General features: G+C 48.6%; 2 protein-coding genes and 1 long non-coding RNA gene across 3 annotated transcripts in view; 1 reads left to right on the top strand and 2 right to left on the bottom strand.

Annotated features, from left to right (window-relative positions):
* PIK3R2 (phosphoinositide-3-kinase regulatory subunit 2) overlaps positions 1-9,016 on the bottom strand; it is a 35,989-nt gene extending 26,973 nt beyond the window's left edge. Inside the window, exon 1 of the mRNA XM_030540451.1 lies at positions 8,935-9,016. The gene's annotated coding sequence lies outside the window, so the exon portion shown is untranslated. The remainder of the gene's footprint in view (positions 1-8,934) is intronic.
* Positions 9,017-10,413: 1,397 nt separating this feature from the next.
* LOC115638544 lies at positions 10,414-19,219 on the top strand. The gene is made up of 3 exons (XR_003997475.1): positions 10,414-10,442; positions 16,623-16,692; positions 18,579-19,219. It is a non-coding gene; the product is annotated as an uncharacterized LOC115638544 (long non-coding RNA).
* MAST3 (microtubule associated serine/threonine kinase 3) overlaps positions 18,874-26,780 on the bottom strand; it is a 63,659-nt gene continuing 55,752 nt past the window's right edge. Inside the window, 3 exon segments of the mRNA XM_030540252.1 lie at positions 18,874-24,914; positions 25,677-25,858; positions 26,603-26,739. Of these exon segments, the coding sequence (XP_030396112.1) occupies positions 23,686-24,914; positions 25,677-25,858; positions 26,603-26,739 (1,548 nt within the window). The 3' untranslated portion in view covers positions 18,874-23,685.

The raw sequence follows: 26,780 nt of genomic DNA, 5'->3' as shown, positions 1-26,780 counted from the left end.
CTGCCTGATAGGGTGGGACACAGCCCAGGGGTCTGAGCAGCGCAGTGCAGCCACTGCATGCCAGAAAGGGCACAAGCTGCCAAAGAACGTGCCAGTTTCTCCTCTGCCATGGAGGGCAAGTCCCAGCAGAGAACCCTGGAGCAGAATGAAGAACAGGCGCACTGGGATTAGCACCTCTCTTGCTAAGGGGGAACAAAGCACCTACCACATCTCCAGGAATCCCAGCACAAAGCTTTAGACACAACAAAGCACCTTGTGTTCTTGTGGCCTTTATGCTCGAGCCAGGAGGAGACGAGGTGGGGGAGGTATAAGGGTGCCCCGTTTGGTTTTCGAAGGGGACTCAAGAAGGCAAACACCACCAGTGGTGCAAGGAGTCTCTCTGGACAGAGGATCCGACGACTCCATGAGGGTAAGGTGTGGGGGTGCCATTAACCAGATGGCTTACTCAGACATCTTCCCTTCAGCCTGGGTGTCTACCCTTCCATAGCAGTGCTCTATCTAGGTGCCCCCCCCAACACCCTCCCACACACACTCGGAAGGAGACCACGTTCTATGCTGCCTCCCCTCCACAGAGCCTCCAACAATAATGCATTTGCTCAAATGCACAAGAGTAAAGCTCAACTGAACTCAGACATGGACTAAAGCAACCCCCTTGGCCGCCTGCTTTCTTGGCTCAGCCAACCCAGCCGTTCGAGCAGGGGGGCAGGTAAAACAAGCCTACATCTCCGGTGTCAGCGCCTGTCCTCTGCAGGGGAAACAGTTGTTCTACATCCCGCCACAAATCCAGCCAAGCAGCTTAACTGTGCGCACAGCGGCAAGCGCAGATCAGGAAACCTTGGCGCCCAAAGGAAAGCAGATGACAGAAATTGTGCTGGGGATGGGGCTTATGTGCCAAATCCCATAAACAGACATATGGAGGGAACCAGCAGCTCCAACGCTTGGGAGTGAAGTGCCAGAGCAGGGCAGTTAGCCAGGGATAGGGGCTATGCACAAGCCTGTCTCAGGGGCACGCCCTCAGCACGGAGGTGCTTTAACATTGTGTAAAGATAATGATTGTTTTCCCTGGGGGATTTGGTGTTCTCAGCCCCCCCAAACCCATAGTCCCTAGAATTCCCCACTGACTTGGAGGTGGGAGGCTGTTCTCAACCCATGCTCTGACTGTCTCCATCACCACTACGCTTCTCCTGGGGAACACATGGCCAGCCGGGAGCAGATGAGTAACCACGCCGTGCCACAGCACAAGGGTCCCAAAGAGAAGGCCCTGCAAAAATTGCAGTTTTGGGGTTTGTTTCTTTAATTCCTGGCAATGTCTTGGGCGAACATCTGCATTTCAAGAGAAATGCATGGCCAGAGAGCCTCTGCTGCACTGCTGTGATTGTCCCATAGCAGGGAGGCTGAAGCGGGCATCCCTGCTTCTGCTAGGGTGGATAGTGGGGTGATCTCATCGTGGAAGGGGCAGGCCAGAAAGGGGCCTGACTCGCTCCACACTGAACTCCAGCCCAGACTGCCACTGCTGCTTCCTGTCCAGTCAGAGGATTGGGCCTGACACCACAGTGATGAGGAGCCTGGTCACCACAGGTCGCAGCTGGCCAGGGAGACACTGCAGCAACTGAGACCAGGATCCTCTGCTTGGAGAGGGTCTATCCCATCCTGCAACCCTGACCACCAGGCCAGGGTCTCCTCATGCCTCAATACCCTCACCTCCAGAATGGCCAGTCCCAAACACCCAACAGCTGATGGAGCAACTCCACTTGATGATTACCTGTTCTGTTCACTTCCTCTGGGGTACCTGGCATTGGCCACTGTCGACAGACAGGATACTGGGGTGGATGGACCTTTGGTCTGACCCGGTATGGCTGTCCTTATGTTCTCCTGGCCACCATACAGAGTTTGGGCTCCCAGATCTGGGAACCAAAGCTCAACTTCCCGTCACTCCCCCTCTTCACCAAGTCAGCCTACACACCCCAGTCAGGGGCAGGCAGGCAGTCTCCACCTCCTCAGGGCCCAAACTCCCCACTCAAACCCCAACCAGGGTGGGGATCTATAACAACACTCGATAAAACAAACAAATTTTGATTTTTTTTTAATTATTAGTTTTTATTTAAACATTTTTCTTTAAAAATAAATCTGTTTAATGTTAAATTTGAAACTATGAAAACCTATCTTAAGGCCTAAACTTCCTGTAATCTCCTAAAACCTTTTAAACAAAAAACACAATACTGTGTCAACGAGCCCCATCTCCAGCGTAAGGAGTAAAGGGTGCTGCTGCTCTTTGAATTATAGAATTGCAGCTGTTCAGGTCAGCTGAAGCTAGGTATTGTAAATGTCACAATCCTAGAACTGGAAGGGACCTCAGAGGTCATCTAGCCCAGTCCTCTGCACTCAAGGCAGAATTAAATATTATCTAGCCCATCACTGACAAGTGTTTGGTCAACCTGCTGGACGGAGATTCCACAATCTCCCTAGGCAATTTATTCCAGTGCTTAACTGACAGTTAGGAAGTTTTTCCTAACGTCCAGCCTAAACTGCCCTTGCTGCAATTTAAGCCATTGCTTCTTGTCCTTCTTAACCTCTGAGGATAGGATAATTTTTCTCCCTCCTCCTTGTAACTACCCTGAAAACTGTTATGTCCCCTCTCAGTCTTCTCTTCTCCAGACTGAAAAAATTGGGTTTGTTTAATCTTCCCCCACAGGTCATGTGTTCTAGATGTTTAATAATTTTTGTTGTTCTTCTGTGGACTTTCTCCAATTTGTTCACAAGCTTCCTGAAATGTAGCACCCAGAACTGGACACAATACTCCAGCTGAGGCCTAATCAGCACGGAGTACAGCGGAAGAATTACTCCTCATGTCTTGCTTACAATACTCCAGCTAATACAACCCAGAATGAAGTTTGCTTTTTTTTGCACAGTGTTACACTGTTGAACCATATTTAGCTTGTGATCCACTATTATCCCTAGATCGCTCTACCCCAGTACTCCTTCCTAGGCAGTCATTTCTCATTTTGTATGCGTGCAACTGATTGTTCCTTCCTAAGTGGAGTACTTTGCATTTGTCCTTATTGAATTTCATCCTATTGACTTCAGACCACTTCTCCAGTTCGTCCAGATCATTTTGAATTTTAATACTGTCCTCCAAAGCACTTGCAACCCCTTCCAGCTTGGTATCACCCACAAACTTTAGAAGTGTACTCTCTGTGCCATTATCTAAATCATTGATGAAGATATTGAACAGAACCAGACCCAGAACAATGTCACGTGCTGCGGTATGTATCTGTATTATTTTCGGTCACTACAGTGGCATGAGAGCTGGTATTTACATCTTCCCGTTGGGAGCACTTCCAGTTTATTGTGTGGAAAAGCTTTTGCACCTCAATTCCTTTGGGAGTCAGGTTAGCTAGCAAGTGCCCTGAGAGCATTGTCTTCAGTTGGACTAGTTCCTTCAAAGCTGGGAAACCAACTGGGAGCTGAAGCAGCAGGAGAGCTTGTTTCCCCCTTGATTCCAGTCAAGGACTGAAAACTAAGTGGGAGAGGAGCTCTATTCATTCTAAACACCTGACGGTCATGGGGCCAAGTTTTCAAAGGTCTTCAGGCACCAAAATTCCACCAGGCACCTAAGCAGACTCACTCCCATGATGGGAGGCACCATCTTTTCATTGTCTGTATAGCAACCAGAGCTCTGATGGGGGCCTCCAGATGGTACTGCAACACAGACAAACAATAACTGCCTTAACAACAACATGCCAAACCGCCCAGCGCTCCCTTCCCCACTACTGCGCCGGGCGCTAGCTCAGTACTGACTCACAGACACCACTTCGGGGTTTCCCTGGGAGGTCTCTCATCCGAGTCCCAACCAGGCACTACCCTGTTTAACTTGAGACTGGATGAGATCATAGCATGAGGATGAGGTTCCAGGGAAGCCTCACTGGAAAGAGCCCATTTATAGGAGAGTTTGAGCAAGACGGGACATGACAGCAGACAAGGCGAGAACTCTGGGATGGGCACAGCGTGAGGGAGGGATTGACCTAAGTGAAAGTGAGAAGTGTACTGGGGAGTATTTGCACAGCCAGGAGGAAGCTGGAATACACTCAATTACTGGCTCTCACCACAGACAAGTGGGAACTGAAAGGCAAACGTTGTTTGAGGCTCTCAGTTTCTTGGCAGGTGACAGTCATGACCAGCCCAGGCATGCTGGGGGCCTCCTTGGTCCCCTGTGACATGAAATATACCCAGGTCCAGGATTACTGGCCTTCGCAGTGAGTACTCCTTGCCAAGAACCACAAGCGCCTCTTCCTCTGGATGCCTTTGTGGTGTGTGGGCTGCAGTCCCACCCTGCTGGCTGCTTTCCCATCATCTCTCACCAGAGACTATTAGTACCTTCACTGCAAAAAGTCGTGTGTGCTTCGCTCGAGTTAAACTAGCAGCAATTTGGCTTTTAACTCAGATTAGCTGCTCGAATGAAAGCCTGTAAGAGAGCTGGGGTTGAACTCAAGCTACTAACCCGAGTTAGGAACACACCTTTCATTTGCAATCATGACATACTCACAGACCAAGTTTTCTGAACCTGGCTGCCTCCTCCTGCCAACAGAATGGACACAAAGGACCCCCCACCAGTGTCTTGTCCATGACTGTTACTCTGTGTGCATGCTAAGGGGAGGCTGCTTTCTGCTTGACCTCTGCAGTGTTAACGAGTAAACATTTGCTTTGTTACTGAAGCCGTGGGTGTGAAGGGGTATCTGAAATGTTTGGAAGGGAATAAAAAAAGAGTGCCCCATGCTAGAACTGTCCCATTGCTCAGTTATCCCTTAATTTGGATCCCTGAGTAGCCAGAGCAGCAAAGAATCCTGTGGCACCTTATAGACTAACAGACCTTTTGGAGCATGAGCTTTCGTGGGTGAATACCCACTTCCTCACATGCATGACTAACACGGCTACCCCTCTGATACTTGAGTAGCCAGAGTAAATCATCCCCATTTTAGAAGCATCTTCTTTGCAGGTTTGGTTTCCTGGAAGACCTAATTTCAGAAGTAAAACACTAACTGTACTTTGGACATGTCACTCGTCACCTACAATTCCAAAGCCAATAAGAAAATCTTCCAACAGGTTTTAGCCACGCTTTCAGCCGAGGCATTTGCTGGGAAAAATGTTATCTGTTCCCTGAAATATTTGGAATTATGCACAAGTTACAGAGTTGAGGGAGCTACAGTCTAACTCAGAGTTCACTTTTCCCTTCCCAGCTTATCTCCCAATACTCAAGTCACATCAGCTTCAGGCAGCAGCTCCAGATTCTCTCTCAGGAACTAAGGGAGCCTCCAATATGATAAATATTTTCCACTGGAAACATGCATCAATTCCTCAACTGAGGCACTGAGGCAGCAGGGTCCATTCTTCACTGGATTCCATTTGACTTGTGGCTTCTCTCCCAACCCAGAGGTTTTGGTCCAACAAGAGTTGGCTGAGGGAGGATGGATTTTTTCCTATTCTAAAAGCAAAGTTGATGAATGTTGTTCTAAGTTCAAAATAAGGGGGTTGGACTAATTACCCTTAGAAGTGGCCAAGATGCAAGTATCTTAAGAAATGAGAGCTGGGGACACAGTCATGGCTACTTTGAGTTCCACAGCAGGATCTGAGAGCAAGTACAACAGGTCAGAGTACAAATAGATAATCGCGGAAGAAACCAAATTACCACCTGACCTTTCCTACATCCTGGGGATATTAGTGACTGCAGCATGGGCTAACACACCACTTTACCTCCCATGTTAAACTTGCGGCGGGGAGGAGGAAGGGGAGGGAAGAGCAGAAAATAAATTATTTAGGCTGTATTTACTCAGCTGTTTTCGTCTCTGCTCTTGCAGCAAGAGTCACAGAGTGAAATCCCTGGTGGTTCTGAGAACTGCTCTAAAAATAAAAGAAATAATGCTGTATAAATTAACGGGGGAGCAGAGGAGGCTGCTATTCCATTCTTGTCAGTAGAAAGGCTGTTTAGCAACCAAAGGAGACAGTGTCAGCATTAAAGGTAAGCAAGCAGACATATCATTTCAGGGTACTCACACCTCCTCACTTTTGGGAAGCTCATTTTGGAGCAGTGATTGAAGGGCCTTAGTTAGCCAAATCCCACGCATCTCCACAAGATTTTATTCCCCGCCTCAGTGTTAAACATCAGCCTTGGGAGTCAGTGGACACAGAAGAACATTCCTCCCAAAGAGAATGAGAGCGTCCCTGCAATCTAATAAATGAAACTGCAAAATATACTGTAAACAGGTCAGAATCGCTGCAGGTCTGCCCTGGTCTTTTACAAGGCATATATATATGACATATAGATTGGGACTTCAGAGAGTTACATGGGGAATACAACTGCTTGGGTTTAGAGTAAGAGAAATTGCTACATTTCTCATCCTTTTGTATCTGTTCTCCAGCTGCAAGGAGTTTAAGATATGTTCATCAGTAGCCATCCGTATCAAAGCATTAATTCCTTCCACCAACTTCCTGGGTTCAGCTTTCATTTTACAAAATCATTTCAAGTCAGTCCCAGTACTTCTGGGTAGCACACACAAAATGGCCCAGCTTCCTAACACAAACAGATGGGGAGAGAGGCGCCCCACTCCCAGCCCGGCCGTTATTCCCATTTTAAAAAAATGTTAAACTTTCCAAACAGAAGTGACTGAGAAACCAAGTCAGACAATCATTAATACACAGGAGGCCAGACTACAGCTGACAAGCCAAAGAAAAAGAGGCTTTCTGACTGGAGACCCCCCAGAATGAGTGAATTCCTAATATCAGGCTCCAGGATTCTGCCATCTGCAAAGAAGATGCCCACAATCTCCATTTACGGCGGCCTGACACAAAGGGTTAAAGCCAGCCTCTAAAATGGCAACGAAAATCAGAAAGAGCTGCAAGCATCAATCTCCATGTAGTCTGCAGGCAAATGTCACAGCCCGCTCCACCAACTCTCTGTCTAGAGCCACAATGGGCCATGCCAAGTCTCCACCACACCCATTTGCTTGTCTGTTGGATCCCCATACTCTGTTTGGTGCATTGGACCCTAAGCCCCAGCAGGGTTTCTCTCTTTTCAAATCTGCACAGGGTCCAGCCCAGTGGGGTCCGGATCCCAGCCAGGACCTTGGGCACAACACCAACAAAACACACACCTCCCCTGGGCAGCGCTCCAAGTTCACTTTACAGCCATTTCAAAGCCAGTCCATGCTAAGAGCCTGCCTGTCCCCAGCCAGAGCCTGGAACAAGCTTGAGAAACCCCTCCACATACACTGCCTCTCAGGGCCTGGTTCCTGACTCCAGGCTCAGCCAAGACGCACTCCATGGTTTCTGAGGAAGTCAAAAGCCAGGCAGATGGAGTCAACATGAGTTTGGGGTTTTACATCCAAGATCCCCCTGTAACCACCCCAGCCTAGCCTGCACCCACAGCCATCAGCGGGGAAGGTCCTGCAGCCCCCTCCTCAGGCACAGGGAGAATGGCCCCTGGAGAAGAGAGCATCATCACCCAGGACACACCTTCCTCTGAATGCTGGGGGCACTTGCAATCCTCTGAGGTGGCTGCAACACATCCAGCACCCCCATGCACCGGGAGCCCAATGAGGACAGCAGTCACTTTATACCATCCTGCCCCTCTGTCCACTCCATGAGATGGGCTGGCATAATGCATGCACTCCCTCCCTGAAGCACTGGGGTGCAACACACCCAGCTGTACCTACCTCACCCTGGGGTGGGGGACTCAATAGACACAGCCTCTCCCCCCACCATCCCATCCTGAGATGGGCAGCTGCAATGCACACAGCCTGGCCCCTCCGCTCACCTCCCCAGAGTAGGGGGGGAAGGAACAGTGCACACAGCCCTCTACCCAGCTCAGCTCAGCTCCCCTCCCCGGGGCTGGGCAGCAGAGCGCACACAGCCCCCCCCCACAGCTCAGCTCCCCTCCCTGGGGGGCACAGTGCACACAGCCCCCCTCCAGCTCAGCTCCCCTCCCTGGGGGGCACAGTGCACGCAGCTCCCCCAGCTCAGCTCCCCTCCCCGGGGCTGGGGGGCACAGTGCACACAGCCCCCCCCAGCTCAGCTCCCCTCCCCTCCCCGGGGCTGGGCGGCAGAGCGCACACAGCCCACCCCCACAGCTCAGCTCCCCTCCCTGGGGCTGGGGGGCACAGTGCACACAGCTCCCACCCCCACAGCTCAGCTCTCCTCCCCCGGCTGGGGGGCACAGTGCACACAGCCTCGCTCCCAGCTCAGCTCCCCTCCCTGGGGGGCACAGTGCACACAGCCCCCCCCCCCACAGCTCAGCTCCCCTCCCTGGGGGGCACAGTGCACGCAGCTCCCCCAGCTCAGCTCCCCTCCCTGGGGCTGGGGGGCACAGTGCACACAGCTCCCACCCCAGCTCAGCTCTCCTCCCCCGGCTGGGGGGCACAGTGCACACAGCCTCGCTCCCAGCTCAGCTCTCCTCCCCCGGCTGGGGGGCACAGTGCACACAGCCCCCCCCCCCACAGCTCAGCTCCCCTCCCTGGGGGGCACAGTGCACGCAGCTCCCCCAGCTCAGCTCCCCTCCCCGGGGCTGGGGGGGCACAGTGCACACAGTCCCCCCCCAGCTCAGCTCCCCTCCCCTCCCCGGGGCTGGGCGGCAGAGCGCACACAGCCCCCCCCCCCCCCACAGCTCAGCTCCCCTCCCTGGGGCTGGGGGGCACAGTGCACACAGCTCCCACCCCAGCTCAGCTCTCCTCCCCCGGCTGGGGGGCACAGTGCACACAGCCTCGCTCCCAGCTCAGCTCCCCTCCCTGGGGCTGGGGGGGCACAGTGCACACAGCCCCTCCCAGCTCAGCTCCGCTCCCCTCCCCGGGGCTGGGGGGCACAGCGCTCCCCACCCCTCCCCCGGCTGGGGCACGTGCCGCCTGCCAGCCACGCTCCGACAGTCCCACAAGCCGGGCCGAGACCCACCTCTCCGCCGGCGCCAGCCCCATCCGCCCCGCCGCAGCCCCGCGTCCCTCGCGCCTCAGCCAGGCAGCGGCGAGCTCGGCTGTCTCCCCTCGCCCCGCCAGGCGGAAACAGCCGAGATGCAGCGGAACGACCCGAGCCCCCCCCGAAAACCCACGAACGAAGGCGGAGACACCCGAAACAATCTGCGGGCCCTCGGAGGCTCCGGGGACACCCGAGCGCAAGGAGGAGATAACCCCGCCCCCTTCCCGATCCCACAGGGGATAACGGCGACTCCCGAGCAGGAACGGAAACAACCGAGTCCGCCCCCCCACAACCCGCCATTACGTCACATTATTTATTTTATGTTTATTTTAATGAAACGGGAAGGACGTTGTTGTTGCCCCCAAATTATAGCCGGGTGGGTCCACCCCCCGCCCCGACAGGTTCCCTGGCAGCGCCCCCACCCAAGGCAACCAGTCCCTCAGCAGTGCCAAGGCCAGCGCACCCCTCCCCTGGCCGCTCCCCTCAGTGACCGCCCGCCCCGCCCCTCAGAGCCCCCCGGCTTCTCCCCTCAGTAACCCCGCCCACCCGGTTCCCCTCAGAGCCCCCCCCCGCTTCTCCCGCCCGTAACCCCGCCCACCCGGTTCCCCTCAGAGCCCCCCCCGCTTCTCCCGCCCGTAACCCCGCCCCCCCGTTCCCCTCAGAGCCCCCCCCGCTTCTCCCGCCCGTAACCCCGTCCACCCCGTTCCCCTCAGAGCCCCCCCCGCTTCTCCCGTCAGTAACCCCGCCCACCCCGTTCCCCTCAGAGCCCCCCCCGCTTCTCCCGCCCGTAACCCCGCCCCCCCGTTCCCCTCAGAGCCCCCCCCCGCTTCTCCCGCCCGTAACCCCGTCCACCCCGTTCCCCTCAGAGCCCCCCCCGCTTCTCCCGTCAGTAACCCCGCCCACCCCGTTCCCCTCAGAGCCCCCCCCCGCTTCTCCCGCCCGTAACCCCGTCCACCCCGTTCCCCTCAGAGCCCCCCCCGCTTCTCCCGTCAGTAACCCCGCCCACCCCGTTCCCCTCAGAGCCCCCCCCGCTTCTCCCGCCCGTAACCCCGCCCACCCCGTTCCCCTCAGAGCCCGCCCCGCTTCTCCCGTCAGTAACCCCCCCCACCCGGTTCCCCTCAGAGCCCCCCCCCCCGCTTCTCCCGCCCATAACCCCGCCCACCCGGTTCCCCTCAGAGCCCACCCCCCCCGCCGTTCCCCGCAGTACCCCCTGGACATTCTCCTCAGAGCCCCGACCCACTCCCCTGTGACTCCCCCGTGCCCATCCCTCAGAGCCCCCTCCTAGTGAAATAGTGTTTCCCAATAGCCTGGACCTCCCCCCTGCCACTTGAGCCCATTGCTCCTTGTTCTGTCACCCGCCACCGCTGAGACCAGCGGGCTCCATCCTCTTTGGAACCCCCTTCAGGTAGCTGAAGGCTGCTGTCAAATCCCCCCCTCACTCTTCTCTTCTGCAGACTGAACAAGCCCAGGTCCCTCAGCCTCTCCTGGTAAGTCATGTGCCCCAGCCCCTGATCGTTTTCATTGTCCTCTGCTGGACTCCTTCCAATTTGTCCACATCCCTTCTGTAGTCAGGGGACCAAAACTGGACTCAGTACTCCAGCTGTGGCCTCACCAGTGCCGAACAGAGGGGAATAATCCCTTCCCTCCATCTGCTAGCAGTGCTCCTACTAATACAGCCCAAGATAAGAACATAAGAACGGCCGTACCGGGTCAGACCAACGATCCGTCTAGCCCAGTATCCGTCTACCGACAGTGGCCAATGCCAGGTGCCCCAGAGGGAGTGAACCTAACAGCAATGATCAAGTGATCTCTCTCCTGCCATCCATCTCCATCCTCTGACGAACAGAGGCTAGGGATGCCATTCTTTACCCATCATGGCTAGTAGCCATTAATGGACTTAGCCACTATGAATTTATCCAGTTCCCTTTTAAACACTGTTATAGTCCTAGCCTTCACAACCTCCTAAGGCAAGGAGTTCCACAAATTAACTGTGCGCTGTGTGAAGAAGAACTTCCTTTTACTTGTTTTAAACCTGCTACCTATTAATTTCATTTGGTGACCCTTAGTTCTTGTATTATGGGAATAAGTAAATAACTTTTCCTTATCCGCCATTGGCCTTCTTGGCAACGCGGACACTGCTGACTCACATCCAGCTACTCATCCACTGTAATTCCCATGTTTCAGAGTAGCAGCCCTGTTAGTCTGTATCCACAAAAAGAACAGGAGTACTTGTGGCACCTTGGAGACTAACAAATTTATTTCAGCATGAGCTTTCGTGAGCTACAGCTCACTTCTTCAGATGCATAGAATGGAACACACAGGAGATGAGATAAAACTTTTGAAGTGATAATTAAGATGACCATAGAAGGTGTGAGCAGAACTTAACATAGGGAAATAGTTGCAAGTGTTTATGTTGTATGCTGTGCGGCTGCTGCTGAGTATTTGCTTCAGGTTGGGAGGCTGTCTATGAGCGAGGACTGGCCTGCCTGTCTCCCAAGATCTGTGAGAAAGGGATCATCTCCAAAGACTGCTGAACTCAAATTAATATGCAAATTAGACACAATTAACTCAGGCCTAAAACAGAAACTAATTGAATCTATTTCCCTATGTTAAGTTCTCCTCCCACCTTCTATGGGTCATCTTAATTATCACTTCAAAAGTTTTTTTTCTCCTACTGCTGATAGCTCATCTCAATTGATTAGACTCTTCCTGTTGGTATGCATACTTCCACCTTTTCATGTTCTCTGTATGTATATCTCCTATCTGTGTCTTCCATTCTATGCATCCAAAGACGTGAGCTATAGCTCACGAAAGCTTGTGCTGAAATAAATTTGTTAGTCTCTAAGGTTCCACAAGTACTCCTGTTCTTTTTGTAATTCCCAGGTCCTTTTCTGCAGAACTGCTGCTTAGCCAGTCCGTCCTCAGCCAGTAGTGGTGCACGGGATTCTTCCATCCTAAGTGCAGGACTCTGCACTTGTCCTGGTTGAACCTCATCAGATTTCTTTTAGCCCAATCCTCCAATTTGTCTAGGTCACTCTGGACCCTTATCCCTACCCTCCAGCGTATCTACCTCTCCCCCAGCTTAGTGTCATGTGCAAACTTGCTGAGGGTGCAATTCGTCCCATCATCCAGATCATTAATAAAGATGTTGAACAAAACCAGCCCCAGGACCAGCCCCTGGGGCACTCCACTTGATACCAGCTGCCAACTAGACATTGAGCCGTTGATCACTACCTGTTGAGCCCACCACTCTAACCAGCTTTCTGTCCACCTTATAGTCCATTCATCCAATCCATACTACTTTTACTTGCTGGCAAGAATACTATGGGACACTGTATAAAAAGCTTTGCTAAAATCAAGATATATCACATCCACGCTTTCCCCATATTCACAGAGCCAGTTATCTCATCATAGAAGGCAATCAGGTTGGTCAGTCATGAACTGCCCTTGGTGAATCCATGTTGACTTCTTCTCTTCCAAGTGCTTCAAAATAGGTTCCTTGAGGACCTGGCTCCATGATTTTACAAGGGACTGTAGTAAGGCTGACCGTCTGTAGGATCCCTGAGTTCTTTCTTCCCTTTTTTAAAGATGGGCACTATATTTGCCTTTTTCCAATCATCTGGGATCTCCCTCAATCGCCACGAATTTTCAGAGATAATGGCCAATGGCTCTGCAGTCACATCAGCCAACTCCGTCAGCACCCTTGGATGCATTAGATCCAGACCCATGGACTTGTGCACGTCCAGCTTTTCTAAATAGTCCTTAACCTGTTCTTTCATCGTTGAGGGTTGCTCACCTCCTCTCCATATTGTGTTGCCCAGTTCTGCAGTGTGGGAGCTGACCTTGTCTGTGAAGACTGAGGCAAACAAAAGCATTGAGTACTTCAGCTTTTTCCTTCCTGGATTACACCCCTGCATGCTCTAGCAATATTCTTATACTCCTCCCTAGACATCTGTCCAAACTTCCACTTCTTATAAGCTTCCTTTCTGAGTTTAAGCTCACCCAAGATTTCAGTGTTAAGCCAGGTTGGTCACTTGCGATATTTGCTATTCTTTCTGCACATTGGGTTGGTTTGTTCCTGTGCCCTCAAAAGACTTCTTTAAAATACAGCCAGCTCTGCTGGACTCCTTTCTCCCTCCTAACCAGGACCTAACCAGATCAGCCACACCATCACTGGTTCATTCACCTGCACATCCACCAATGTAATATACGCCATCATATGCCAGCAATGCCCCTCTGCTATGTACATCGGCCAAACTGGACAGTCTCTACGGAAAAGGATAAATGGACACAAATCAGACATTAGGAATGGCAATATACAAAAACCTGTAGGAGAGCACTTCAACCTCCCTGGCCACACTATAGCAGACCTTAAGGTGGCCATCCTGCAGCAAAAAAACTTCAGGACCAGACTTCAAAGAGAAACTGCTGAGCTTCAGTTCATCTGCAAATTTGACACCATCAGCTCAGGATTGAACAAAGACTGTGAATGGCTTGCCAATTACAGAACCAGTTTCTCCTCTCTTGGTTTTCACACCTCAACTGCTAGAACAGGGCCTCATCCTCCCTGATCGAACTGACCTCGTTATCTCTAGCTTGCTTGCTAGCACACATATATATACCTGCCCCTGGATATTTCCATTACATGCATCTGAGGAAATGGGTATTCACCCACGAAAGCTCATGCTCCAAAACGTCTGTTAGTCTTTAAGGTGCCACAGGATTCTTTGCTGCTTTTACAGATCCAGACTAACACGGCTACCCTCTGATACTTTTCTCCCTCCTATTAGCCTCCCAGGGGATCCTGCCCATCAGTTCCCTAAGGGAGTTTAAATCTGCTGTTCTGGAGTCCAAGGTTTGTATTTTGCTACTCTTCTTTCTTCCTATTGTCAGGATCCTGAACTCAACCATCTTATGGTCACTGCTGCCTACGTTGCCATCCACTTCTACTTCCCCTACGAATTCTTCCCTGATTGTAAGCAGCAGGTCAAGAGGTGCAGGGCCCCTAGTTGGTTCCTCCAGCACTTGTACCAGGAAGTTGTCCCCAACACTCTCCCAAAACTTCCTGGATTGTCTGTGTACTGCTGTATTGCTCTCTCAGCAGATGTCAGGGTGACTGAAGTCCCTCATTAGAACCAGGGCCTGTGATCTGGAAACTTCAGTTAGTCGTCCGAAGAAAGACTCGTCTACCTCATCCTTCTGATCCGGTGGTCTATAGCTCACGCCCACCATGACATCACCCTTGTTGCTCTCGCCTCTAACCTTAACCCAGGAGGGTTAACTTAACTAGGAGGCTGGAACAGCTCAATGCATCATGGAGGGTCTGGTTCCAGCCCCAAGCAAATCTTTAAAAAAAAAATAAAAAATCACCAGCAATGGCAGCGCTGCACAGCTAAACACATGCAAACTTCCCACACTACATGGGACCACTCACACTGCATTGGAAACTGGCTGAATGCAGCTTTTACTGGCTCAGCTTTGGGCTTCAGGCATGCTCTACAAGTTTCACCCAAACGAGTCACTTTAAAGGGCAGAGTTAAAGATCCTGTCTTCTTTCAGGTCAGCAAACTAACAGACAGAAAAAGACTCCTCAGTATTCCCAGGTGGACAGAAGGCTCTTCCCTTTACCTGAATTCTTTGCATCCATCTTCACAGCTGTGGATGTGAGGGAGATTCCCACACCTGAGCCGTTCTTTTTACATGATAAATCTGATGAACTATCCCAGATTGAGGTGTCATTAGAGGACGTTTTGGAATGAACTGATAAATTAAACAGTAATAAATCACCAGGACGAGATGGGATTCACCCAAGAGTTCTGAAGGAACTCAAATGTGAAATTGCAGAACTACTAACTGTAGACTGTAACCTATCATTTAAATCAGCTTCTGTACCAAATGACTGGAGGAGAGCTGATGTGATGCCAATTTTTTAAAAAAGAGTTCCAGAGGTGACCCCGGCAATTACAGGCCGATAAGTCTGATTTCAGTACCGGGCAAACTGGTTGAAACTACAGTAGAAAACAAAATTGTGAGACACATAGATGAACATAATTTGTTGGGGAAGAGTCAACATGGTTTTTGTAAAGGGAAATCATGCCTCACCAAATCTACTAGAATTCTTTGAGAGGGTCAACAGGCATGTGGACAAGGGGGACCCAGTGGATATAGTGTACTTAGATTTTCAGAAAGCCTTTGACAAGGTCCCTCATCAAAGGCTCTGAAGCAAAGTAAGCTGTCATGGGATAAGAGGGAAGGTCCTCTCATGGACTGATAATTGGTTAAAAGACAGGAAACAAAGGGTAGGAATAAATGGTCAGTTTTCAGAATGGAGAGAGGTAAATAGTTGTGTCCCCCAGGGGTCTGTACTGTGACCAGTCCTATTCAACATATTCATAAATGATCTGGAAAAGGGGGTAAAAAATGAGGTGGCAAAATTTGAAGATGATATAAAACTATTCAAGGTAGTTATGTCCCAGGCAGACTGCAAAGATGTACAAAGGGATCTCTCAATAGGTGATTGGGCAACAAAATGGCAGATGAAATTCAATGTTGATGAATGCAAAGTAATGCACATTGGAAAACATAATCCCAACTATACATATAAAATGATGGGGTCTAAATTAGCTGTTACCACTCAAGAAAGATCTTGGAGTCATTGTGGATAGTTCTCTGAAATAAAAAAAGTGAAAGAATATTGCGCATCATTAAGAAAGGGAGAGATAAGAAGACAGAAAATATCATATTGCCTCTTATATAAATCCATGTTACACCCACATCTTGAATACTGCATGCAGATGTGGTCACCGCATCTCAAAAAAGATATATTGGAACTGGAAAAGGTTCAGAAAAGGGCAACAAAAATTATTAGGGGTATGGAACAGCTTCCGTATTAGGAGAGATTAATAAGATTGGGACTTTTCAGCTTGGAAAAGAGACGACTAAGGGGGGATATGACTGAGGTCTATAAAATCATGACTGGTGTGGAGAAAGTAAATAAGGACATGTTATTTACTCCTCATAACACAAGAACTAGGGGTCACCAAATTAAATGAATAGGCAGTAGGTTTAAAACAAATAAAAGGAAGTATTTCTCCACACAACACACAGTCAAGCTGTGGAACTCTATGCAAGAGGATGTTGTGAAGGCGAAGATTACAACAGGGTTCAAAAAAACTCGATAAATTCACGGAGGATAGGTTGGTCCATCAATTAAAGCCAGCATAGGCAGAGATGGTGTCCCTAGCCTCTGTTTGCCAGAAGCTGGAAATGGGCAACAGGGGCTGGATCACTTGATGATTACCTGTTCTGTTCATTCCCTCTAGGGCACCTGGCATTGGCCACTGTCAGAAGACAGGACTAGATGGATCCTTGATCTGACCTAGTGTGGCTGTTCTTATGTTCTTGTCATTTTTGCCCACAAGATACTGGGGCTCTTGTTTAGTCTGGCCTTTTCCTTAATCTACTGAAGCTCAGCTCTGGCCTAACTCCAGCACTGATGCTTATGGCAACAAGTCTTGCCATGCCCAGCTCAGCTGCCATCCCACAAGGCAGTGAGAAAAATAAAAAAAGACATGATTAGCTCCAAAAGGTTTAAGTAACATCTTTTCCCCGCAGAATGGAAGCTTTGTGATGGCAGTCGGAGCAGCCTGTCTTTTATTCTTTTGCAGTTGTACTGAAATCCATCCAATGTGAGACAGGCAGCTGGAAGCGTGATTTTGTGCAGACACATCTCAGCTGGTAGGTGTCAGACAGGTAATTGTGTACATATGGAAGAGGAAGATTTGCCTTTTCAGTCTTGCACATGCTGATGACTCTTGCAGGGTGGGAAAGCAGAGCATCTAGATTCAGCTAATGCATATTTTACATATTTTGTGAGAACAGGCCCAGTTCCATGTTTAAATGATTGCTGATGAGATGCTGCTCACCTGCCAGCAAAACACACTGGATTTGGGAACTGGCTGACAAGGCTCACTGGAAATACATTTCAGAATGCACAGAGGCAGAGTTTTATTTTTGTCCAGGATAAATACAAAATCCAATTTTCTGGCCCATGTTTAGTGAGCATTTTGTCATTTATGCACATTTCTGAGGATCCAGGGTGCTGCCAGAGTCCGTTTGTCCATCCTAAATTAATTTCAGGCCTCCCACAGATGACAACCACTCATAAACAGAGTAAGCTGGGAAGACATTGGCTCAAACATCTGGAGTGGAATCAATAGCAAACAGGCTTTCTGATTTGTCCAGGTGGTCATTGCTGACCCCAATGAGAGAAGCCAGAACAAAATGGATAGCGGACACATCCCCAAAGAGGTTTGAGGGGAAAGGGAGGAGAGGAAATTAGTAGGAGGCAGTAAGGGAAGGGTTTTTCCTTAGGTTTGGGGGAAAAGGTGGTTGACAAGATCTCACACGCCGAAGATTGGAGTAGCGCAGGTGCTCTGAGCAAGGCCGGAGAGGAGGGAAATGACTGGGTCAGTGGTGTGGGAATTCAATAGGCTTGAGGTCACAGAACTGTGCAAGAGGACGTGGAAGAGTATGCCCAATTTTGAAAGAAATCAGTGAGTGGAGAAAGGGATTAAACTCATTGGGTAGGGACTATCTTCCTGTTTATGCAGCACCCTTGTGCCATGGTCCCTGAATGGGGCCTCTACAAATAAGGGAACAGAGAAGAAAGGGGAGGAGATGGGGAAGGAGAAAGCATGCAGTGCTTGATGAAGACCACATCAAGTGAATCACCAAGATTGTTAGTCAGTCCAGGCCATGATTAAGAGGCCTTATGCAGTTCAGCAGAGTAAGGGGAAAGACATCAAATCAGAGAGGTTGGAGGATGGGGTGGGGGATACGACAGCCACCCAGAGAAGTAGCAGAGATGAGTAAGGCAGGTTGGTTGGGTTGTAGAAGATGCCATGGAAGAGTAGCTGGAAATGAAAGAGAAGCTTGACAGCAGTGCTGGTGAGGGAAGCAAAAAGAGTCTGCAATGAGGCAGAGAATTGGTTTTCAGAAAGCGTGAGGAGACAAAGGAAGTGAGATGGCCGTCAATGGTACACAAGCTGGGGGTGGGGGCATGCCCCTCAGGGAGGCGAAAGAGGTTGGGGGCACAAAAGGAACTGGAATCCCATACATCCTACAGGACCCACTGCCATAATAGCGGGAGGGGGATAAAAAGAATAGGTATTGCAGAGCAGGACAGGAGCAGGCTTAAAAAAAATAGTCCTCCCGTACTGGAAGCAATATGAATGCCCTAACGGCAGCCACTCTCCAGCTGCCCAGCTCTGAAGGCAGCGCCGCCGCCAGCAGCAGCGCAGAAGGGATTACTTCAGATTAAAAGTGATGAGGGGGAGTGAGGGTGACCAATGGTAAAGGGGGCACGACTGGAAAAATTTGTGCACCCCTGATGTAAATCATGGGTCGCAGTGAGCTTGTTACAGGCAGAGCAAAGGAAGGGAAGGAGGTCATGAATGGGAAATATTTGGTGGTGCCAGATACTATACTCTAGCTTCTTGGGCTGGTCACTCTTGTGCATCCTTTTTCTTGAGCAGACCAGTTGTCAATGCCACAGATGAAATTCTGGCCTTGAGCCTGCGGGCTGAGTTGACAGCATCAGCTAACGCTTCAACTAATTTCAGGATTTTACTCTAAAATCTACTGGCTGAGGTTGGGATGTGAACTGCCATTCAACAAGATCTTCACACAAAGGAACAAACAGGCAGTGGAGTCACAGGCATGGAATTGGAAAATCTCGAAGGAATTGAAGCAGTTGTTACAGGGCATGTCATTTAGTTCGTGTTACATATCAGGAAGATTGGGTAGTGAACATGCAGGAGTAATCAATTTTTTTCCAAAATGTTTTTTAAAAGCTTCAGTATCAGCAGTTCTGAACTAAGTAGTTCCCCCCTTGAACAGAAAACTATGAACTTCAATTCCATCTCAAGGAACAATTTTATTACAACATGAAACTTTTTCTGAATATATTCATACCAAGACCAGTGTTCAGTACAATACAGGAAGACAAGGTCCTGTTTACTTTTAAGACATTTTCCATAAAAATCCTTTGAATACAACTTCTGAAATGAGTTTTATTCTTACATAATAGTTCTTCAGCCACTGTCTTGCTGAAACCCTTTTACACCTGCTCATTGTAAAGGAGATGTCCATTTTTAAGTTTTTTCAAAACAACAATGCTAACTTCCTGAGTGGTTAATAGAGAAGGCAGAGGAAGCAAGCAGAAAACCTATCCTAAATAAGCGAGATTAAATTAAAAAAAAAAGGAAATAACAATGGATTTCACAGAAACAGGATTACAACAGAGAGTAATTGTTGGCAACATCATTTCAGAAGCAAAAACACTTCATTCTGCACTGTCATCTAGCAAAGAACTATTTTGTTCACTAAATCCCAAGACCAGAAAGTGCTTCTGTGCCTCCACAGGCGGCTGATGTGGAATTAATACATGCTCTTGGCCACCAACATTATTGTTTGCTTGTTTTCTGGATAAACTACTACAAGGATTAACACGAGAGAAGCAGTCAATTTAAAACAGCCACACAAACTTAAAAAAACCCCAAATTCTGTTTAAATAAGCAATCAAAATAGAAAGCTAGCATCACCAGTTACTCTCAAGTCTGAGGTGGGAAAAGGAATCACTTCACGGTGAGATTGGTGCTACAAAATAGCATAAACATTAGCATTATACAAATAATAATAAAAAAATACCTTTCTGGCAACTTTGCGCACATGGTTAGATATCATCGCAATACAAACTATACAGGGAGGGATATAAATAAGTGTTTTGACATAAAAGCCCAATACTTGCACTGTCAGTTTCTGCAAACACTGCAGTTAGAAAAAACACACATGCATTATCAAATGTAAACATTTACATCATATAAAACCTTAGAAATGCTGGAAAATGCCAGAGGGACTCTTCATACATATCCACTAGCACAAGAGGGAAAGGGAGTTCAGAAATTACAACTAAAGACAACTGAGACAACACAGAATGTAGTTTATTACATTTTTATTAAAAATGTAGGGCTCTAATTAAATGCTCTGTTCACTCAGAAACCTCTGTGGAATGTCTGTATGTTCTGAGAGCACATCCTGGGGAAGGTTTTAGAAACTAGCTGTATGCAGAATACAGCGGAGAAACTGCAAATCACTGACAACAGACAAAAACTCTGTTAATATTTGCATGAAGATACTGAAACCTGGCCCAGGGAAGGAAGGAAACAGATGGATAAATTCCAGTTGTGCTTTTCCTAACCAACTCCCTCTCATGTGGAACATCTCAGAAAAGATGATCAAACGGATTAATTTATTTTGGCTCAGAGCTATTTAAATCTCTCTCTACAAGAAAAAAAAGCGTTAAACACAAACAAAAACCCACTATATGATTATAAAAATCAATCTTGTCTAAAACAAGTGGTCTGAAAACAAGACACCACTCCCCCCACAATTCTAAACAGTCACAAGTAATCAGTAACCCTTCAGCTAATTTTCATTTGGTTCAGACACACAGGTCCCTGAATGAGCTTTGAGGTCTGACAGATCTATCAAACCCATAGCTTGCCTACTTATTATATCTTCACTGGCAATCCTTTTGCTTATACAAAGCCTGAAAAAAAAAATACTTTCAGAGAATAGGAATAAGCAGTACAGTGCTGTAGTTCTCATGCATGAGATACCAGATGGGGTGATCATACAAGTTCTTACAAACCTGTACAACTATCTAGGTTTTGCCTACATGTCTGAAAGTACAAATTGACCATTGCATAGACATTTAAAAGTGTGTCCAAACTCAGTCTTTGGAAGTCAGATCATGAGAATTCTACTTTTTCTTTTCCTTTAAAAACTTTTAAATTGGAAGTTAAAAAAAAAAGAGTCAAATCTTGAGCTGCTGTTAATGTGGCAGGAATGCACAAGTGCCAGGGGAGCACCAGTGAGTCCCTGAAAGTTCACATAATCTGCCCAGATGTCATAAAAAGAAACCCACACTAGAAACCCAGCACACCATGCAAATCCCCAGCTATTATTTTCTGTTTGAAGACTGAGTTCCTGTTCTAGCCCCTGAACAAGGCTGACACAATAGAAATAGCCACTGATACATTCTATTTGTGTTTTGTTTATTAAAGAATATACACTTTCCAAATGAGTTAGGAGAGCTTCAGTTTGGAAAAGCTAGACTGGCAGGTGGCACTGCCCTACCTTACTCCTGGGAGCTGCCACTGAGAGTACGTTTATATGGGAGAGAGGAAAAGGACATACCTGGGGTAGAGAACACGTTAAATAATTACAGCAGCTTTGTTGGTGATGAGGTTTGAATGAGGGATTAGGGGGCAGGAGAGGAGATGTTCAAGTCTTTTTTTTTTTTTTTAAATGAAAAATGGACAAATCTGCAAGGTCCTCTAAAGAAATCTCTTAATGTTCCCTCCATTCCTGGTCCTACTCACAGTAAAAAGCTTAAGAAGGTGCCTTTTGTCAAGTCAAATTTATAGTCTTTCTTTTTTCCCTTTAACATGGGAGCACAATCTGAATGGGACCAGGCTAGCCAAGAGCAGCGGGAAAACAGGATCAGTTAAACAAGGTTAGACATCTGGTGCCAAAAGGTAACCTGTACTTGGCTGCTTACTCAGCATGTAAAGCCAGCGGGCAGGGTTTGTAGGCTTACCCTTTACAACAGGGCCTTGTGCTGAACAATGACAGTCCTCACATGCTGCAGATTCAAGGAAAGGTAGAAAGCACCGAAAGACATTAGCCAGTCCAGACTTTCCTTGCCCATCATGTCTAGTCTTCTGATTTGGACTAGAAGGTGCATGAAGACAGGGAACACAGGACCTACCAATGTGACAAGAGGAGACAGATACTGCTCATAGGCTAATCCCAGTTTTGTGGTTCTTTAGCTGTTGTCAAACTGCTTCTTAGGTGTCATCTTCTGATTCCAACAGATGGAATCCTGGAGCGGCTTATAAACTAACACACTAAGGCATATTCTAGCCCAATATATCAAGTCTCGCTAACATGATTTAAAGGAGTCTAATCCCTTGGTGCCTCCCCTTTTGCTAGCGGCGCCTCAAGTGAAAATCCCTCAACTTCCTCAGCTGCTAAAGAGCAATTTGGATCAATCACCAAATGCCAGGAGATCCCCAAGCTCTCTTGCAACTAAGATTCACATGATAAAATCACTCCTGATGAGCCAGCCTGGTGACCATCTCATTGCCATGAGGCAGACATGGTAAGATTCTCAGCAGAGTCTCTTGTTCTGTGGGGAGGAAACACAATTAGCACCTAGAAGAAGGGAGCAGCTCACCTCACTGTGCAGAAACCCCTCTGGCTGAGCTAGCAGCCACTGGAAGGCTCCGAATATGTTACCATCCAAGCTCACTTAGCCAAGAAAGATAACCGCAACATGGAAAGAACTGGAGGCAATTTCTGAGGTTACTAAAACATTCATTTTCTACCCCAAACACCATGGCTTATATGCAGCATCAATTAACATAGATGGGAACCAGCCACACACAGCAAGGAAGTTCTCACTCTCACTCACAAAATCAATCCCATCTTGGCAAACGTGCACAGCGGCCTGGAGCCGTGCTGCCCTTTATCAGTACCACTGTGTCCTAGAATTGGCCAAGTCAACATGCCAAACAAGAACTGGAAGAGTAATGGTTCAGCACACATGCTAAAGAGGAGCTGTTGTTTGAAATGTATGTACGACATTCTGGGGGAGAAATGTTCAATGCCAGTGACAGCACAAGGCCAGGATATGGAAACTATTCAACAAGGTTTGTCTGGGATTTGTAATACTTGATTCATACATTTTTGGTGGGCATCAATCACATGTATATTCCCTGCCCAGGAGCATCATAAAACACCAACGCAAAAATTCTTCCCAAACATTGGGGAGAGGGAAATTTACGCCTAATTCTGAGACATCTGGCATTGGCAAGAGTAGGGTACTGGACTAGATGGACCATTGGTCTGTTCCAGAACAGGAATCCCATCACTATAAAGTTACTGCTTTTACCTTTAACGAAGACCAGCTCTTCTGGGAGGAATAAGACACCTGTATGAAGATCAAAGCACCAAGACATACCCTGTTGTGCATAACCTTACCAAAAATGGTATTTTAAAGCTTGTCTCTTAACTGTTTTCTTTATGCATTGCCACCTGAAACTGACAATAACAAAAGGGGCAAAACTAGTGGTTCTTAGAAATTACAGAAAACATACAGTGCATTTCAGAGGTGGGATTATAAACACTTACAAAACAGCGGTAATGCTTCTTCTAGCACAAGTCAGTTGAGATGCCCTCAGACGCCTCCTCTTAGCTTATAAAGGTAATAAATTAGTTACAAGGATTCACGTCTAATCCTTTCTATTTACAATGGGGTCCTGCTGAGGAAATGCCATCACAACAGAGCAGCTTCCTTAGCTCTACAAAAATATTAACATCTTTCCAGTTAGTACAAAAGCCTTTTGTAAGTAAATTTGTCAAATTATTCCTCAGCCCCTGCCAGGTCTGATGTTAAAAATGTTTCAGATGCATTTACTCTCACAAAATGCAGGTATGTAATTTGAAGAGTGCATCTCAGCAGCTGGATGGTATGTCAGTCTCCAACACAAATGTGCTTTTTCTGGAAGCTGATCTCTTGTGAAGTTCATGCAGAGCTGAAGAAGCCCTGTCACTTTATCACTTGTTCACCTTTAGCAGTTCCTTTTGCTTAAAGTGTGGCTATTACTCATCCTTGACTTTTTTACGAGCTTGATCATGCATCTTTTGTTGATTTGCTCCGGGCATCTCAGCTTCAGTGCACTCATGCTCCTGCACTGCTGAGCTCCCCCACAACTTCAGTCTTGGAGGTGCTTTGCTCAGCTGGGATGAGCCCACCATGTCCTTACCACAACATGTCCTATGCGGGGACCCAGAAGCTGGTGAGGGCTCTTGTCCTGCACAGAGCTCTCTCTGCTCCCGGTTCTCTCTACACTGGGAGGAGACACTCTTGTATTCCACTGCTGTAGTGCCATCCATTTGTTCAGTATAGACCCTGGCCATCAACTGGATAGGGTAGGACCCTTGGCATTCCCACTCAGCTGTGTTAGTCTCCTGTTCATCGCTCTCTGACCCTTGAACTGCTATCTGGGGCACCACAGTAGGCATCTGCTCTGGGTTTGGGGGCTCGGAAGAGCTACCAAATGCTGAACTTGGTCTGGTCTCCACCCAGGAAGCTGCATGAGGGGCAAGTCTCCATGGCGCACGCTCCTTGTTCAGCTTGGCCTCTGCTTTCATGCCATCCTCACTCACAGGCACCAGCTCTGGCTCATCAAAACTCACTTCTTGGACAGCTTCTTGCTTTTTAAAGGAGTCTCTGCGCTCTGACAGGTTCAGCCTCCTCATGACAATGACCTCCTGGTCGCGGTCGTGCCTTTCCCCTGTCCAGTCTCTCATTCGGGGGGTCCCTGGGTAAGCCACAGCACAGAGCTCTCCCACCTGGACAGGAGTCTCCCGCTCCCCCAGAGCCTCCCCAGTCCCATCTCCTGGAGGCATTTCCAGTGTGAGCTTCCGGCTGCTGATGGTTTTCTTTTCTGCTATGTAGGTAGCAATTTTCTCAGCAGACTGGACTCGTTTTAGCAGAGGGGACCTGGGGCCTTCGGCACTCCTGGGCCGAGAAACTTGCCTGACAATGGTGGGTGGAGACAGGGTCTTGCCCTGGAAGGAATGAACGTTTTTGGTGTAACTTGGTAGTGGCGATGGAGACCTCTGAGGAGAAGGCGGCTGTGGGACTGAGGAAGGAGTACATGCAAGGGGAGATGGGGGGATGCTGCTGGTGGACTTGCGACGCCCCACCTTGTAACGCTGACCACTGAGCTTTGGCACCAGCCCATGAAGAGAACTCGGTCTGATGTGTCCTGCAGGAGAGGTGGGGGTGCTAGAGGATGGGGAGGTGCTCTGTGGGGAGACAGAATCTGCCAGAGAGAGAGAGAGAGAGAGAGACACACACACACACAGAGAAAGATCAGCTCACCCGAGATGAATACTATGCTCGCATTCCCTACACATCACAGGGTTTGGGCAAGGTCAGCATTTCCAGCATCAGGCCTCACATGTGGTGGGCCTGAATGAGATATCCGCCAAATCAAGGCACTTCCTGAATGGCTTGGAACCTGGCTACCTTAGTCTGAGGAGCACTGCAAGTTACAGGGGGACCCACGGGTTCCAATCACTGCATACGAACCCAGCTGCAACCGCAGCTGACCTAGTGCTCCCTCTGGTCATTCTACTCTGTGCTTTATACACTGCGATTCACCTTCCTTGCCCCTTACTGTGAATTTGCAGGGAAATGTTCCTTAACTCTGGAAGATTATTCCCAAGAGCTACTACAATCCTCCAACATGTCAAAATACCTTTTGAAAGGCAAGTTAGCAGTTGGGGCAGACAAGCCCTTTGGCACAAAGCACTGTCACCATAAATGCATGAGTGACAGAGACACCCATCTGTACAAGTTAGCATACGTGTTCTCCTCTGGGGGAGCAGGCTTAGAGCATCGACAAACCCCCGAGTGAACCCTGGTGATCCAGTTACATTCCCAGCCTTGATCCTGTTGCAGGAACAGCCTGAGGGCACACGCTATACAGCCAGATACACCACCCCTGGAATGGACAGAGCACAGGGCAAGCCATCTCACAAGTAGCAGAAGCTATAGTTGGGTGCATGATCAGAACCCCTACCTAATGGGAGGTCTGGAGCAGGGCTGCGGCAGGGAGTTGTAGGTCCAGGTGACAGACTGTGTGTGGGAGATCCTGGAAGGCTCTCGCTTGATGACAGGGAGTGATGGAGGCCAGATGAGAAGCTCCGGCTGGTGTGCAGTACAGTCGTTTGCTTGGAGATCTTTTTGAAAAGGCACTTTCTCCTTTGAGAAGAAAAAAGTCGCAGGGGCAGAGTTTATATGGAAGGGCCCATTAGAAATAAACTTCACAAAACCTCTTTTTATTCCCCTTGGGCATTAGAAAACAAGATTTCTCCCAAGTCTGTCTTCTAGGGAGGTCTACAACTCCAGGCTGAGTTTTCAGCCAAGAATTCAACTCTTCAGGATTCTGCATGCTATGAACAATGGGGAAAGGAATTTACTGCATCACCATTTCACACAAAGGATGCCTTATAAAAATATTCTTTAGCAAGCTGCAAAGAGCCAAATCTGCCAACAAGCACATACAGGAACCTTACCATTAAAAGCTACTGCAGCCATTAACATCCAGGGCATTTTTAAAGTAAAAATCTCTATTCTTTGCCCTTGACATCCACAGCCTGTTTCACTGAGCCTTTGACCTCTGTTCCCCAGGGCATGCTATAACATGGCACTACCAGGCACTGTGGCTTCAAGAAGCTGAGTAAATTCCCACCCCTTCTGTTTGTGTGAAGCAAGGGGATGCTGGCCCAAGAGCAAATACAGAAGGTGCTGGTCTCTTTGGCTAACACTGAGAAGTACCATTCTCCCTGGTTGAGGCAGCATTTAGACTTTTTCCTTTCCCATCTTAGATGAATAAACTCATAGCTCCCCAAGATACATCAGGGCTTGTGTGCCAGCTTCTCGTCAGAGCTACACAGAGATGCCTGATAATGGAAGCCATCCTGTTCCCAGTCTATTTCTACTCACCGGTCCTGACTGTCCCTTTTCCTGCTTTTCTTACTCCTTCTGGCCATTCTAGTCTTGGAACTGTTTTTCCGAGCAGGACCGACTTTGATGGATGTGTTCTCGAGGGCGGTGGTTCGCAGCGCTACTTTTTTGCCACTCTGTGAAATGCACCAAGCGAGTTGTTGCGACACGCAAGACA

This window comes from Gopherus evgoodei, chromosome 22 (genome assembly GCF_007399415.2).
Source record: "Gopherus evgoodei ecotype Sinaloan lineage chromosome 22, rGopEvg1_v1.p, whole genome shotgun sequence".
Lineage (NCBI taxonomy): Eukaryota > Metazoa > Chordata > Testudines > Testudinidae > Gopherus > Gopherus evgoodei.
This window is presented reverse-complemented; position numbering and strand designations above follow the sequence as displayed.